Source organism: Coniophora puteana (assembly GCF_000271625.1).
Source record: "Coniophora puteana RWD-64-598 SS2 unplaced genomic scaffold CONPUscaffold_5, whole genome shotgun sequence".
NCBI lineage: Eukaryota > Fungi > Basidiomycota > Agaricomycetes > Boletales > Coniophoraceae > Coniophora > Coniophora puteana.
The window spans coordinates 1557347-1572975 of record NW_006913057.1 but is presented as its reverse complement, the minus strand read 5'-3'; the positions used below and the strand labels follow the sequence as shown (position 1 = coordinate 1572975).

The 15629-nt window shown below is 52.4% G+C and overlaps 3 protein-coding genes across 3 annotated transcripts; all 3 read right to left on the bottom strand.

Moving 5' to 3' along the window:
- Positions 1-314: 314 nt before the first annotated feature.
- Positions 315-6840, bottom strand: CONPUDRAFT_103003 (kinesin-like protein). The gene is made up of 22 exons (XM_007769735.1): positions 6508-6840; positions 6138-6395; positions 6023-6034; positions 5954-5972; positions 5876-5886; positions 5704-5819; positions 5448-5641; positions 5290-5385; positions 5035-5230; positions 4774-4981; positions 4437-4720; positions 4357-4384; positions 4251-4303; positions 4071-4199; positions 3989-4021; positions 3896-3932; positions 3062-3845; positions 1144-3004; positions 964-1082; positions 819-905; positions 624-732; positions 315-567 (listed from the first exon to the last, which is right to left on the bottom strand). The coding sequence occupies exons 1-22, from the start codon at positions 6566-6568 to the stop codon at positions 451-453; spliced, it is 4812 nt and encodes a 1603-aa protein (XP_007767925.1). The 5' UTR covers positions 6569-6840; the 3' UTR covers positions 315-450.
- Positions 6841-6969: 129 nt separating this feature from the next.
- Positions 6970-8081, bottom strand: CONPUDRAFT_136710 (alpha-L RNA-binding motif-containing protein). The gene is made up of 6 exons (XM_007769734.1): positions 7992-8081; positions 7869-7945; positions 7578-7818; positions 7429-7505; positions 7298-7370; positions 6970-7246 (listed from the first exon to the last, which is right to left on the bottom strand). The coding sequence occupies exons 1-6, from the start codon at positions 8049-8051 to the stop codon at positions 7223-7225; spliced, it is 552 nt and encodes a 183-aa protein (XP_007767924.1). The 5' UTR covers positions 8052-8081; the 3' UTR covers positions 6970-7222.
- Positions 8082-8200: 119 nt separating this feature from the next.
- Positions 8201-15415, bottom strand: CONPUDRAFT_136708 (uncharacterized protein). The gene is made up of 13 exons (XM_007769733.1): positions 14992-15415; positions 14665-14911; positions 13996-14608; positions 13850-13943; positions 13570-13653; positions 13032-13513; positions 12864-12966; positions 12095-12803; positions 11040-12021; positions 10919-10988; positions 10365-10867; positions 10202-10313; positions 8201-10148 (listed from the first exon to the last, which is right to left on the bottom strand). Exons 1-9 carry the CDS (start codon positions 15194-15196, stop codon positions 11973-11975), a joined length of 2586 nt encoding a protein of 861 aa, XP_007767923.1. The 5' UTR covers positions 15197-15415; the 3' UTR covers positions 8201-10148; positions 10202-10313; positions 10365-10867; positions 10919-10988; positions 11040-11972.
- Positions 15416-15629: the final 214 nt, after the last annotated feature.

Sequence of the window (15629 nt, the reverse complement as noted above, 5' to 3'; positions counted from 1 at the left end):
GCACAACTGTACGAAAGCGTTGATCGCACTGTATAAGATCGTCTCACAATCCGAAGGAACGCTGCCGTTACAATGCACCCTAAATCATCCAAGGCGGCCGCGTTTACATTGCTCTGATGTTCTTCGACGCCGGTACAAGGAATTCGGGCCTGCTTCTGTCTCACGTTCGTGGATAACACATGTCGGTAACTAGCGTGTTCAATCGACCTCAGGATAGTGCGATCCACATCCTGCACCCAAGCGATTGGTAATGTCACAAGCATTCCATTGAAGCCTCGAATTCTTCCGAATCATCTTTGTGGCGCCTGTGCAAGCTTCGCCGTTTCCAGTAAGAAATCTTCACATACAGTAGATAAAACTGTTAACTAGGTATCAGAACAAGTACATGTCGTGAACGTTATATTATGATAAGACCTAAATTCCAATGAGTGTGTGCGTAAACGGTGGATGTCATGAGAAGGAACGCGTAGGATCGAGCTTCGAAGTCCAAGACTGGAGCTCCTTCAGTGATGGCGCCGCTAGTGCGTGCGAGTTTGCGGAGGTGAAAAGCGTGAATACGAGCGGTTTCTTGAACGAATCATAAGTCAACTCGTTATCAGATACGATGTGTTCCTAGGACTCACCCCATAGAGCACTTCCTTACTTGGATCGCTCTCAACATTCGCGTCTTGGAGGGTGATGACACCGGTTTCTTCCTGTTCGTTTGAATGCATGAAAACATGAAGGTAGGGTCTGGAGCATAAGAAATTTCAAGGCCAAAATGGGGGGAATTCTTGTTAGTCTCATCGAAATAGGCGACATTTTGATGATGGCCTTACCTCCGGAGGACAAACCACCGCTTTTCCCATACGTCTTGGCTTGCATCGGTCAAGATCATGAGGTATCCTCTCTTCGTAGGACTATCACTGTGTAATGGTCATTGACGTCATTGATGAGGGTGTATAACAAAAGCCAGGGGCCTACCTTCTTGAGACTAAGTTGGTGACCGAATTTAATTTCATGTCTTCGACGGGTTGAAAAGTCTGGGCTTTCTTTGGAGACGCCATCTCATCAGGATCTGTAGGTACCTGGCTCAGAACGATCTAAAAACAGACATATGTCAGCGGAATGTACCGAGAAGATGAGAAAAGGTTGAGATCGGACCTCTCCAGGATGGCCAAAACGTTTTTGCCATAGATCAACCGATTTTTTCAACAATGCCTCAGCGCCCCAAATGGCGGACCCAGGATCTGATCGATTGGTAGTGGGGGCGGACCCAAGAATTATGCGGATGGCCTGGACGTCGGCTGCCCGACGTTCCATCTGCACCAAGCGACTATAATCTTCCACGACGGAGATGCCTCGAGGTTTCCACGTGCCGAGAGATTCCTCGCCCCGGACATATTTCTCCGACGTATCCAGTCGCCAAAGGTCTTTAGGAGAGCGAGTGAGGGGCGGTGAGAGTTTAACGTTGAAGATAGAGCTGATCTTGGAAAGAACTTTCCCGGAAGATAAGAAAGTAACCAGACGATTGGGTGGGCGGGCATCTCGAGTCTGCATGCTGACGGCGATGTCCATAGTGAATTGCACAGGTTCGCAGCATGTCTCAACGGCCACTGCCCAGTTGAGCTGAAGAAGGACGCGGTGGTTGTTTGCCGTCACACGGTTGAGAAGGAGGGAGTCGTGTAAACTTGAGTCCCAGAGTGCTTGGGTGCTGAGGGTACCTGTCCCATCGGGTCTGAATTCAACGACCTGTTCAGCCATCAGAGGGAGCGTGATCATCGCCTTTGAGGTAGAATCGTATATCCGCCCCTTGGGATCAAGAAGACGGACGTTGCCGATTCGTATCTTGGTGACGTCCGTCCACGGGAACTGTTGGCCAGAGTCTGAAGAAAGGTGCAGAACGACTCTCCGCTGCAGACCTTGATGTAGCGAGAAGGCCCCGGGATCTAAGGTGCCCTGGGAAAGAACAGGAACTGGGGCGTATTGTCCATCTGCGCCAAGCTCCTGTATCTGTATCCAGACCGCGACGTCGTGTCGTTGTTCGACAACGAAGTCCGTTTCGGATCGGCGCATTTGCGGCAAGACGCTAGCACTGGTGTTAGGACTAGGATGCAGAGATGATTGTTCATCCGTCGGCGAGGGCTGTCGGGGCTGATTTCGGACTTCCCGCATTTCGTCCCAGCGTTCCAAACGCTCCATGTAAGTTGGCTTGACGGCCGAGAAAAATTCTATCGGGGCATAGCCTTGTCGCAAATGAGCAATAACCTTGGAAGTTGCCTTAATCGTGAAACTGCGGCGGAACTTCAAGTCTGTTAGAGAAGACATGTCCATATCCAGTGTCGACGATGGAAATATCTCCTCAGAAATCAGAGATGGTCCCACGATCGACGAAAGCCGGATTTGCAGATGCACTGAAGCAAACTCATGGGAGGACAGTCCTTTGACAGAATCTACCGAGAGCAGGAACGAAATCTTGCTACCAGCTGCGATGACATTCGAGGCGGGGGAAGCCGGTCGAGTTGAAGCGGCGGAGTTCGAGCCATGCTTCAAGGACTGTGTGACTGAAGTTATCTTCACGTCGATACGACATGAACCGATGGCTTCCGATGTGTACCGGCAGAATATCGGGACAGTAGAGGTGGAGGATAACCGACGAGAGAGGGTTGCAAGAGAGAGTAAGGCATTTCCAATAAATGAGTAGGACGGCGGAGGAGAGTCGTAGAAGGATTCGTCCGAGGAGAAGTGTTGGGTAAAGGAAGGTCGATCGATGTAAGTCGTGAGATTGCGCATTCGACCAAGTTGCTGCTGCAATCTGTCCAACGACCATGTATACACAGCATTGTGACGTTTGTCTACAACCTTAACGGCCACAGATGGCTGCGTAGCCGATGCAAGAATGGGATCTGCAACATCACCAAACTCGTCGAGGCCACCAATGGAGTCCACGCCGGAATTGGGTCGGGCCAAGGATCCTCCAGAGGCGATGGTAAAGTTATACGAGACATCTTTTCCAAGCTCTTTACTGTAAAGCCACCGGGTCAAGGCCACAATCTACCAGATAGACTTGCAATTCACAAACCTTATCACATTAGCCTCTTTGAGATAAACGGCATTCGACAGGACAATTTCGGCCATAGAAAAGGATCTGTGTGCGCGCCACTGGTCGAGAACCTTACGTATGAGCCGGAGCTGTCGAGCCGTGTAGATAACAGGCTCGAACTGGGTAATGTCTGTTTCCGTGTCACCTCGCGCTCGGGCCTCTATGAGTCGTCGAAGCTGCTTCTGGACGAGCTGAAGTTGGTGCTCCATATGGTCTTTCTCCTCCTTAAGGTCGTCAGCTTCTATAGAAGACTCGGTGATCGCCTGGAGGCGAGATTCGAGCTGGTGTTGTACATCCTTTAACGGCCTATCACCGTCAGGGCTCCCGTGGCTAGGCCCAGCGTCTACGCTCGTGTCGTCAGTTGCATCACTTGAGAATGGTCGACCTGATTCGCTCCATACGTCATCTCGCAAACTGAGACTGCTTTCGGGCCGCAACGACCCCGATTTATGGTCTCGCATGGTTTTCACCTTAGTAATGCGATCAAAGAGCTTGTTGATCTCTTCATCCGGGAGGTTGTCAAGTGTTGGATCTAATCCTAGTCGAGCAAGAGCAGCTTCTCGACGAGCAAAATTCCAGTCGACGTCGGCTTCATCTTCGCGCGAGGAGGTTGAAGCACGTGATTCGGAACGCGTAGGTGTCCCAGCGCCATTTTCGAGGTCAGCGGCAGTCACGCTCATATGCAAGTTTGAGCGTGCAGTTATGCGGTCTCGCTGCTTTCGAACCTCCTCGGGGTTGGTAAAGCGGAAGACGTGATGTTCCCCTGCAGGATCGTGAGCGTGTACTGGATGCGATGAAAAGCGGAACCCCTACCCATAATAATGCGGTACCCGGAGCGCAGTCTGTACGGCTATCGAAGACGGATGAGACATAGATACAAAACAAAACGTTTGATGGCAAACGTACATGGTCTGGCACAATCTGTTTGCCGTTCAGGAACTAGCGACGAGGTCAGGGAGATATTATTGAACAAAAATCGGAAACATACAGTGACACTGTCAGGCATGGCATGCAACGTGACTTTGCCGTCGTTGTTCTCGAAGTAACAGTGCTCCTCCGAGATGTTGTCGCCACTCAGCCGGATGGCGGCGAGTTTCTCGCTGTCGAGTCGGCCAACCTGCGTGGGTAGCGTGAAAATGCGTCTGGTGACTTTATTTAATCGGCTCACCACGGTCGATCCATATTTTAGCTGATAAATCAAACACTCGCTCATGAGGGGATCTATGGCATATGTTGAGCTTTTATCAATGAGCAGCACTTCTGCTATAACAAACCTTCGTTCAGATTGACCAGGTGCGGCATCTACCTTTCATGTAAGCCATCGACCAATCGAAAATACCTTATCCCCACATACCTTCTTTGGTGTATGCACACCAACCATATTCTTCTCAACCGAGATACCGAGCTCTTCGAGTGCCTTCTCGCGCTCTTTCTGCACCTCTTGCGTGCGGGCCATCTTGTCCTCCCACGTCTCATTCAAGCTCTGCATCAGCTTCTCGCTCGTCTCCATCTGCTCTTGCAGTTCTGCCTTGGTGACCGTCTTAATCGTGCCATCCTTGGCCTGGTAGGTGACCTTCTGCTTTTCAGGCGGGACCTTAGGATCGAACGTGTCTTCGCCAGTCGATCCCGACACTCGGGCTGTTGAAGGGAGTTTAGGATAGGAGGCACGTGTATATGCGCAGAATACGCACCGCGCAGCATCTCGAGCTCCTCCTTGAGCTCGCGCACTAGCTTCGCATTCGGGTCTTCGTTGACAACGGCCTTGTTCTTGATCTTCTTGGCCTGGTCAGCGTATCGCAGCGTACTGAGGGTCTCTTCGTAATCAGCTGGAGCGATGGCAGCTATCATTGCCGTCTTCGAATTGCCACCCAAACTGTCCTTGAGAAGCCACGTGAGAACCTGTAAGTTCCAGTTCAACAACAAGACCGGTGAGTTCGAAGAACTAGCCGCACGGAATCACGGTATGGAACGAATTCCTCGGCTTTGCCCTTCTTGCCCTTCTTGACATCCTGACCACTGGCGACGGCGAGTGAGGAAATGACCTTACCCAGCGTTGTGAGCGACTTGTTGATATTGGCACCTTCCTTCAAGCGCTGCCCAGTTGCACCTGTGGAGTTGGCACGCTCAGAGCCAGCAAGATCGACCAAGCTAACGAAACGATGAGTGATAAGAAACTGCGTTATTGCCTTAAAAACGGAAGGTCGTACTTGATGCGGGACACCTTCTCGGTGTCGAGGTTTGTATCTGAATCATGCCTCTTCATAGTCAGAAGTAACGTGAAGACAGCATGTGAACGAGATGATCTACGATGATGCGGCGCTGTAAGTCCATTTTTTCCGGAGAGGGAGGTTGCCACAAGACTCACGTCTCATTCATGTTCGTCGCCGCAACTGTTCGCGCCTTGTTACCCTCGTCCATGAGCTGCATCATCTCGTCGTAACTGCTGACGACGAGTTTCGACAAATCTTCGACGTACGGACCCAAGCTCGGATGTTCACGGACACGAAGGTTGCCATTATTCTTGGGGTTAAGTAGGTCTCGCACTTTCTCATTGTAGATCTTGCGCAAAGCATCAGCTCTTAGCCTTGCTATCTGCCAAGATCATTACGATGAGGGCTCACCTCAATGTAAGACACTTCCACCGTGAAGTTCAGGTTTGCATCCGACATTTTCTTGTTATCGCAGCGCGAGAAGAGTTCCATGCAAGTGAGAGGGATGATACCCTTGTCAGCACCGTCTGAACCGAACCGTTAGTGGTCACTGGGAATGCATGGGATTGCTCTATGCACATACAGCCCATCATACTATTGTCCAATTCATTCAGCAGCGTTCAGTGAAAACGTATCCTTCCATAATCACGAGTTTTCGTACCTGTAAGACTTTCCCGATCCTGCAGTGGGTCAGGCGATATGCTCAAGACCGAAACGCATGTCAACTCACCAGTCTGGCCATCTGGACGCGAGTCAGCCGTCAGCAATCAAATGTACAAGCCTCACACAGAATAACCGAAACCAAAGACCCCTATATTCGCTATACACGCGAGATCAAGACTCACATGCGAAGATACACGCATTGAAACCTGAAAACGAGTGATCGAGCAGCTCCCTCCCAAGGTCCTCAAATAGTGTCTGCTGCGAGCAGTAGCCCGGCTCGTCGCGTGGTCCTGCTGACCAGTATGACTTGTCGAAGCCAAATGCCATCGTCTTACGTTCCGTCGCGCGTTTGGTATCCTGCGCTGAGCCTGCTTCGGGAGGGTCGAGGAACGTCTGGTTCCCCTGCATCCGGATAAGCGGCTTCGCACCGCGCGCGAGCTCTGCACAAGATAGATGTAGGTGGAGAGCGATCGAGAGACATGAGGAAGAAGTTGGAGGAAGATTGTACAGTTGTGAGCGAGCAATGGCGGAGCACAGGTTGAGAGAACGCACCGCGCGAGTTCAGAGGTCGACATCGGACGACGACCTTGATGTTCCCGTCCCCTTCGCCCATCGTACAGTCAAACTAAAGAAGTGAAATTGTAAAAGGTGTATAGCCTCGGCCACAAGAGGCGGGTATGCTGCCGAACTGGCTTTTCTATCTGGTTGCGCCGAGTTATCGTTTGACTTCGTTCGCGTCTATGTGCGTGTATGCGGGTGTTACAAGGGTAAATGGAAAGAAGGAAGGGGAAGGTAGGTGTCCGGTAAGGGAGAAGAAATAGATAAGTAGAGAGGGATAGACGTTGGCGGGGAGGGTATGTTGGGAATGGGCGGAATGACTGCAAGGGGCTCCAGCAAGAGCAATTGAACGCGCTGCTTGCTGCAATAGTCGCGTGGCAACGTGCTAGGACAGGCACAGCACCTCGCGTCTCCCAATAAAAGAACATCGAAGCCCAAAGTGTGCCAATCGTAGGTGTAGATCAAGTTGAATTGGCAGTAAATAGTGTAGTAGTCTAGCTATAACAAGGGATATGGCTACAATTGAAACAAATTCTTCAGTCCTCCCCAATCCCAAGTTCTCTATCTTCCGTTAGTAAGTCGAAGTCGAGGAGACGCGTTAATATTACGCGGTATTAGGCACAGGAGCAGCAACACGTATCAGCATCGTAGCTACCGATGTGGAGCTTATTGTGGTGATAAGCATTTCAGACAAAGGTCGGTGGCCAGACTAGAGAAGATCATAGTCGTCGAGCTGCAAGGAAATGTCAGTGTAACATGCGACAATCGATGTTGGGGACAATACCTCATCGTTGTATTTCATGACCGTTCTCTTGATCTTGGATGTGTCAACCCAAGTCACGAAATCTTCCATGTGTCTGAAACGTTGTGATGAGCCACTTATGCGGTCGCGCAGCGTGGATGAACACGACGGACCGGGTCACAAGGTAAGCAGGGTCTGTGATCGTGTCTGGCCCGACACGGACGTGACCTTGCTCTATAAACTTGACTGCCTGTCCATCAAGGAAGCGGTGATGAAAATCGAAAGTCCGAGGGGAGGGCGGCAGAAGCACAGGAATACGCACTGCACTAACTGTTTCGGCCATCTTACTCATGCACATGAAAACGGCGAGGCGGCGACGACAAAACGCAGAGACTGTGAGTTTGTTTTCGACATCGCTCATTTTGGCCTGGGAGTTAAGAACGCCTATGTCGTATAGTTTCGAAAGCAGCTGGGCTTCCATTTGTGAGCGAAAGGGGTCCTGAGCTGGGAGCATGGAGAGACGGTGCGCATAGGCTCTGATTGAGCCACATAGTTTGTTGTATCTGACACACGAAAGTCAAGATCAGGATGAAGAGGGAGGTGGGAGATGTACTTGTGGTAGTCTTCTCTGTCTTGGATGTGGTACCTGCGCATGACCTTGATCTCGCGAACATTTGCATCTTGTTTCCACTGTGCTGTGTAAGAATGCGAGAAGTGACTGTAGGAGTCGTCTTACATTTAGGAAGTCGACTTTCTTGAGAAGTTTCTGCTCATGGTACTTGAACTGGCGGACCATGCTGTCTGAAGAGGGGCAGCCGGGGCAGGGTCGCTGGAGTGGCAGGCAATGTCAGGATGCCGAATTTTGTTTCCGCTGCACCGCCACCGTTGCGCGTGTGAGTACAGCAGCTGGGTCCAACAGGCAGAGCCAGTTCCTCTTCGAAGCCGCCGCAGAGAGCCTCCCCCTCGTCTTCGTCCTCGTTCTCGTCCTGCGTTGCACGTCGTGCATCAGCCAGCACAGTATCTGACATATCTAGACTCGACTGTTGCTGCGTTTCTCCGACGTAAAAGGCTTCTCGTGTGAAGAGGGCAGTGCGCGTACTGTACCGGCCCTCGATCATCGCTGCCGACATCTTGTCACTCCCCGGGCCAATCTCTCCCAAACAACTCGTCCTCGCGCGACAGCCCCCGCACACAAACAATCCCCTTTCCTTCTTTCCTCCCTCCCTCCAGCCTTTCTGACCTTTCTCGTCTCTGCTACCCTCGTCTGCCTACTCGACAGGCCTCTAGTAGCACGGCCCACCCCCGCCACCGGCGCCGTCAACCACCTATGAACGTGAACGGTCGTCCGCATCCGGAAATGCTTCGTCAACAACCATCCATGCCTCAGCTTGGTCAGATGTCCATGAGTACAGGCCCTGGTCCCGGCCACTTCCTGCCCAACCAGTCTGGTCAACCGAACCCAATGGGCCCTATTCCAGCCGGTCTTGGCGCTCAGCAGGGTCAAAACCCCAATAACAACAACGCCGCGTTGATGCAGATTATGGGACAGCAGCGCATGAACCCGGGCCAGCAGCCAGGAAATCCTCCACCCCACATACAACAGCAACTAAACAACGGTCCCCCTGGCGCGCAGGGCGGTCAGATGCGCAGCCTGAACATGGCTGGGAACATGGCGGGTTTTCCGAGTAACATTGGCATGATGGGCCCTCAGAACCCAGCCATGCAAGGAGGACCCACCATTCGCCGCACTGCTTCGCATCCTCAGGGTCTCAATCAAGCCCATGGGGGCATGCATCCCGGTCAAGCCATGAACCCAGCCAGCATTAACCTCAATGGCAATCCCAACCAACATCCTATGGCGGCATTTCGTAACAGTCAGCAGATGCGCTTTGGGCCAGGAAATGTGCAAGGCGCTATGCCCCCTTCCGACGTTGGTCTTCCACTACGCAACCAACCCCCTGCCATTCCAGGTCAACCGCCAACATCAATCCGTCCGAACCCCTCGGGTCATAACCAGCAGGTCATGGGCAGCCTGCATCAGCCTCCATCCGGAACTGGCGGACAACCATCAACACCCAATGGCTTCCCTCAATCACATTCGAACCCTTCCCTATCTTCTTCGCCTCCGAATCGCTCATCGATGCCGAACGACATGTTCAACATGCCAATACCTCAACAGAATCACTCCCACCCTAATGTTGGCGTTCCTGCAAACTCTCGAATACCCCCTACAGGTGCCGTAGCGCCCTTCCCTTTCTCTAGCGAGAGCATAGATATAGGCGATAACACGACACGACCCAACGGGATAGGCGCGGGTGGCTTCCACTTCAACCCATCGCAACAACTAAATCCCATGCAGCAGCAGCCCTCGGGCGGCGCCGGTGCCGACGGACCAGGGTCGGGACCGCCGTTTGTCTTCAACATGGGCGGTCAGCAGGGCCCGCCGCGCCCTGCGTCGCACCATGGAAACCCACTTACAGAACGTCAGGCACCTGCGCAGGCTCGAGCGTCGCCTCGCCCAGCTGATGTGGCCATGACTGGTCCCCAGAGACCACAGTCGCAGACCGGCCGTCCACCGTCGGTGGCAGGTCCTTCGCACACACCCCGTGGATCCACATCACAGCTACCGCCTAATAATCCGCCAGGATCGCTTCTGCCTGCGCGTCTCCCTGGCCAGCCATCCCAGCCGCAGATCGCACCTCGCCCTCCCACCGCCAATTCAGGTCCAATAAACCCTCCGAGCAACGCCAGTGCATCCACATCACCACAGAGTCTTTCCCAGCAACCACAACCTCCACAACAACTACAGCATCGACAACAGGCACTCGGCTTTGGGCAGGGTCTGGTTCGGTTGCTGCAGTTCAGCGGGGTACTTTCAAGCGAGACTCACACAGTGAGTTCAAATTTATTGTGTTATACTCTGGACGCTGATCCTATTAAACCCAGAAACAGCAAATGTCTTACTGGGACCAACTCATCAAAGAATACTTCATGCCATCTGCTTTGATGAAACTCACGCTTTGGAAAGATAGTCAACGAGCAGAGGCCAAGCCATTTGGTAAGTTTTAAAGTTTGCTAAACTGTGCTAGCGCTAACTTGGACGCTGTAGAGATAGGTATGCCGATCCTGTCGCGGTTCTTCCTCGTGACGACCCAATCAGGCGTGAAGTCAATGACACTGTCACTTGACGGAGCACGCGAACGACTTGTCGCCAGCCACCATGCAATCATTGAATGTGTCGCCGCTGTCTGGACATACAAATATGCGAGTGGGTACACGGTCATGCTCCGTGGACCTCTCACCGCCCATATCATCGTCACACCATCCGCAAACGGCCAGCTATCGCTCAAGTTTGAGCACCTCCAGTTTGATGCGACGCATCACGACAAGTTCATCGCACTGGACGCAGTTATGGGCCAGCGGGTTACGAACCCGCGTACACCTCGGATAGGAGCTGCTCCGACACCGAGTCCAAATGGAACCTCGACGGTGATGAATGGAGACGTGGACAAGAATTGGGAGGAACCACGGATATTGATCGAGCATGGGTCGATGCCTGGAGAACCTGTCAACGCATTTGGCATTCCCCAGGCCACAATGCGCTGTTTGGAGGTCAGCATCTTGCGTTGACGTGATTTTCTTCTTCGCTGACGAGCAAACCAGCTTGCGGAAAGCGTTGGCGCCATGCGAGATCTGATAAATTTTTCGAAGGACTCCTCGCTGGGTCCGATCGGTATGTCGGAACGGGTCAATGCGTTAGTGCATGCTCACCCCACGTCCATAGAAGCCTTGAAGAGGTACGCGGGCCGAATCCGCGAAAACTCGCAGGTGATGGCAAGTTTAGGAATGAACGGTGGACCACCAGGATCTGGGGGGTTCATGGCGAACGGCATGAATGGTGTCTCCCCTTCACCCGCCATTACGCTCCATCAAGGGCTCTCGTCGCCATCCAGCTTAGGGCCTCCGCATCTCGGCCCCTCTAAATCTCCGTCCATGGCCATAGATCAGAAGCCGCCTATCCCACTGAACAATATCAATGCGCCTCCACCACCACCGTCGACGAACCCCCCTTCGGCAGGCACGCCTGCGCAACAACAAGGGGTAAATATCACACCTTCCATGAGTCATGCCACTCTCAAACGGAAACAAGACATAGGTTCCCCGTCTGGTTCAAGCGGCGAACCAGCATCGAAAAGGATGACGCGGCGACGTCGGCCGGGCGGGGGGTAGTACCTTCAAGCTGGCTTTCCGTTGGGAGGTCGCGGATGTACTTTGCTTGCCCCTTGGGTGTGGGGTTTGACCGATTCGGTCCTCTGGCACGCCGCGTGTAGTGGGGACGATTTGTTTATTTGCTATCGCATTTGTTGCACATACAGGATGTACTATATTCTACTATTTTGCGCGCAGCGTCTGGGTCTACTATCTGCTATCTATAAGAGCCCCCTCGCGCGAGGGCCGCGTCCATGCAGGCCATCCTACCTATTTCGTTGCATCTGTTGTATTTATAGCTGTCTGGATCGCCGCGCTTGTACAGTCGGAAGCTGCTCGCTTTTGTGCACCTATAGCCTCCCACAACGACGCATGCATACCCGGCCACTGCTGTACCAGCCTGATATCTGAGCTCCGAGTCGTGGAAATACTACACTTTGAAATATGATCCAATAACCGATCGCGATACGTAGGAGTCACTATTACTGTCGACATTAGGTATAGTGTGTTAATATACTGCTTCATGGCTAAAGTCGCATTGGTCGCCATACTTGCACCTGTGGGAAACAACGACACGCTGATCAGTCAGTCTCTTGTTTCGGGTCAGACACAAGTACAATTGATGCTCGCCTTCCTTCTGCATAAAAACTGCATGGTGTTCGTTTATGACTTTGTCTATACGGACCATCGCCCCGCCCACGACCCCTTCCCCGACCTCGCCCTCGCCACTCCCAACGTCCGCCGCGGGAGCCGCCTAAGTCGCCGGCGTCTGACGGTTGCCGTGTTTGGCCATACTCCGAGCCATAGTTGCCGGCATTCCAATTTTGGTCGTCTCCGGTGTAAGGTGGCAGTGCAGCCCCACCCTGCCCCTGTCCGACCATAGCTTGTGCCTGTTGCAGCAGTTGTGACATTTGGTCTGTGGGTGGTGTTGACTGTACCGACGGCATCGATGCCAACTGCGAGAGCAAATTTGTGTCGAGTCCGAGCGACTGCAGCGTCGCTGAAACGTCATTTCCACCATTATTCATCATCTGGCCAGTATTACCAGCTGTAAGCTGGCCTACGAGCTCAGCAACCGACGCGACGTTTGGTGGTGGCGAGTTTTCACTACTCCAGAAGACGTTGTCGTTCTCTTCACCCACAGTCATCTGCTTTAGTTCCTGGTCCATCTCGTTATCGGCTACTACCGATGCCGGCTCGCCGGGCGAGTCCGGGATCTGCGCTGCAGTCATGTACAGTGCATTGAGCGCTGTCTGCTCTCGCGTCTCCTGTGCCGCCTTCTCCTCGCTCAGCGAACCGGGTTCCGGGAGAGTACTCAGGAACTCAGGACGCTCGATCACTGTCCATCAAGTTGTCAGCAACACTGGATACGACGTCATCAGGGGGACATGAGGCTCACATATTGGTTCCGACCAGTCGATGATCTCCTCGAAGAGCGGAACATGCAGTGCTGCACCTTCTCCTCTGTCCAAATCCCGAAGCGAATGTGCATGGTGGACACCCTGATTAACAAACAAACAAACACAGCATTAATGTATAGTATAGTGTCAGATAACGAAACGCTGACATCCATCGGGTCATCCTCATAGACTGCGCGCTCAATAAATTTAACCGCGACTAGTTGGGAATCCGGTGCCCACGACACAGATTTGTTCTTCTTCCCTTTGCCAGGATTTGTATTTGAGACAGGCGTTACACTGGCCGACGTCGGCGGCGGAGTGGAAACTACGGGCGAATCCTTGCGGGCCTTCGCCATCGACTTGAGCGCCTCCTGGAAGGGATCAAATGATGACGGCTGCGCAATGTTATCTGTTGGCTCCTTCTTTGCTTCTGCCGGCGCCTTCTTGAAGCTGGGAAGCTTGGGTTTAGGCTTGGGCGCCGAAAAGAAAGATGAGTCCGATCGGGCATCCTTCACCCCAGTGCTAGTAGATTTGGCCTCCTTTTTGACTACGGTAGGCTTCACTGCCGTCGACCCCACGGCGGCCTTCTTCGCAGGCGGAAGGGCTTTGCTTGATGGCGATTCGGCAAGCTTCCGTTTCTTGGACGTATCTACACAGACAAGAATTGAGAATCTGATTTAATTAAAACGGACTGGCGTGACCTACCATCCTGAGAATCTGACTCCGCTCTAGCGGCGTCAACCAGCTGTCGCCATTTTCGTTCGAGATTGGAGGCCATATCCTTGATTGCTATACATTGCAAACGCAAAAATAGAGAAAGCAAAGCTCATGTCAGATCTCACATGTATTACTCTCGGTATGGAGATAAGGTAGGCGTCTAAGCTACACACACATGAAACGCGCATCACCACGTTTTCAAGTGGAGTTTCGAAACTCAAATAGCTGGCAGGCGCTGAAGTCTTCCGATAACAAGAAATATACTCACCAGGCGCTGGTGGCTCTTTGACGAGTTTGACAACAATCTTTCCGAGCTTCGATATCTTGAGGGCATTGACAGTTAGAGGCATCCTGTCCACAATCTACGCCAATTTTGAGTCAGACGACATCATAGCATATCCTTTGTTTGCTCACGTGTAATAGTGGCATGATCGTCTCCACCAACCCATTGTCTTGCGTCGCGGTGAGACCTGCCTTCAGCCACTCCTTAGTTATATCCACCGCATCCTCGTTCTCCGACCAGGCACGAAAGTAATGATTGCCCGCATTATCTCGTATCTTGGTCAAGATGTCCATACGCGTGGAAGCGTCGACATCCTGTGAGCCAAAGTCATCGATAATGCCTACAAGTGAGCTGACAGCGCCTGCGCCAGTAAACGATTTGGGCTGTAACAGGGGCTTAATGTCCTGTAGGAATTTGTCTTTTCGAGCCTGAGTATCAGCAGCTGACGATGTCGAGGCTGAGAGGGTGGATGGTGAATAAAGAGATTGTGTGGTGTTGTTCGTTGGAGATGACGCGTGCAGAACATGTGGTGAAAGTGTGCCTTGTGATTGTGATGCTTGCTGTGACTGGGCCGAGTAAAAATGTGATGGAAGAACATAAGATGGATTTATGGATAATGGATGATGCTGATACGTGGGATATGGTCGTGACTGACTAGGTTGCGAAGACTGAGCGGATGGATTGGGAGAATGAGAGAGTTGTTGTCGACCTGTATCGGAGCCATTTATAGTCGCCAAGGAGGGACTGAAACATCATAATTAGCACGTATTACAATGGGCATGAAGACACGGAAAACGAACTCTATCATCATCGACTGAGGGGGAGAATGTTGTGTGGGGGCAGAAGATGATTGAGAGGACGGCGCTGCGGACGTTGCACCGTCAAGGGAAGAGTAATTTGATAGAGGAAGTGACTGATTCGCCCATTGCATAGAACCATATGGCATGGCGTTGAAGGGTCCGGGCATAAAGTAATTATGTTGGGAGTAAGGATGGCTGTAGAAAGCCTGAGAAGTTGGAGACATGGCTGTTGAGGTGGATGGGACGGCTGCAAAGTATGCTGGTCAGCATCTTGATTGGTCGCATATAAAGACGCTGCTCATAGGAGCATGCGACTGGTTTGCTCACCATTCAGGTCTATTCCAAAATCGTTCATATCGATGCCTGCCTGACCACTTGCCGACGTCCCAACCTCGGTTCCGTCACTACCCGTCGTGTCCTCCTTCCAACTGGTGGATGGCGACGGTCGGCCATCTGAGAGTTGAGCATGAGATACGCCGTGAACATTCTGTGAACTTTGCAGCCAGGCCGCAGTAGTGTTGTACATATCCATCACGGTGTAATTCGAGTTTTTTCCTTCTCTTTTCTGGAGGACGCCCGAGGGGTCTCAATTGGTGCAGAACTACACGGCTTATTTCTGAGGCAAACGAGACGGCAAAAGGCAAGGAAGAAAGCTACAGCGCCTTTTATCACCTTTATCCGCGTTTACTGGCAGCCGACTATGCGCCTGCGAGCCTCTCTGTGATGGAGCGAGATTGGATGGCGCACTGACCAGCCGGGGGTTGTATTGTACTGTTATTCGCCACCCGCTTCACGCACCGCGGTGTCTGGCGTGCGGCAACTCGGCAGAGCCCGCGCTACCCGTGGCATGCCCGTGGTCATCGCACGGTCGTGTGGAGAGGGCATCCACATGATGGGCGTGTCAATGGAGGTCAGCCGTTTCTTAGCTCCTGCCCACGCCCACTGTCTCTTTCACTCCATATCAA

Excerpts from the sequence above, each read along its gene's own strand:
- CONPUDRAFT_103003 (XM_007769735.1), bottom strand. The coding sequence starts at position 6,568 with ATGGGCGAAGGGGACGGGAACATCAAGGTCGTCGTCCGATGTCGACCT. Across the intron at positions 4,022-4,070 it reads CCATGCCTGACAGTGTCACT|TTCCTGAACGGCAAACAGAT; the intron begins GTATGTTTCCGA and ends CCTCGTCGCTAG. Across the intron at positions 3,846-3,895 it reads CGGGTACCGCATTATTATGG|GGGAACATCACGTCTTCCGC; the intron begins GTAGGGGTTCCG and ends ACGATCCTGCAG.
- CONPUDRAFT_136710 (XM_007769734.1), bottom strand. The coding sequence starts at position 8,051 with ATGGTCCGCCAGTTCAAGTACCATGAGCAGAAACTTCTCAAGAAAGTC. Across the intron at positions 7,946-7,991 it reads AGAAAGTCGACTTCCTAAAT|TGGAAACAAGATGCAAATGT; the intron begins GTAAGACGACTC and ends TACACAGCACAG. Across the intron at positions 7,247-7,297 it reads TCATGAAATACAACGATGAG|CTCGACGACTATGATCTTCT; the intron begins GTATTGTCCCCA and ends ATTTCCTTGCAG.
- CONPUDRAFT_136708 (XM_007769733.1), bottom strand. The coding sequence starts at position 15,196 with ATGGATATGTACAACACTACTGCGGCCTGGCTGCAAAGTTCACAGAAT. Across the intron at positions 14,609-14,664 it reads CCTCAGTCGATGATGATAGA|TCCCTCCTTGGCGACTATAA; the intron begins GTTCGTTTTCCG and ends ATGATGTTTCAG. Across the intron at positions 12,804-12,863 it reads CGACTGGTCGGAACCAATAT|TGATCGAGCGTCCTGAGTTC; the intron begins GTGAGCCTCATG and ends CTTGATGGACAG.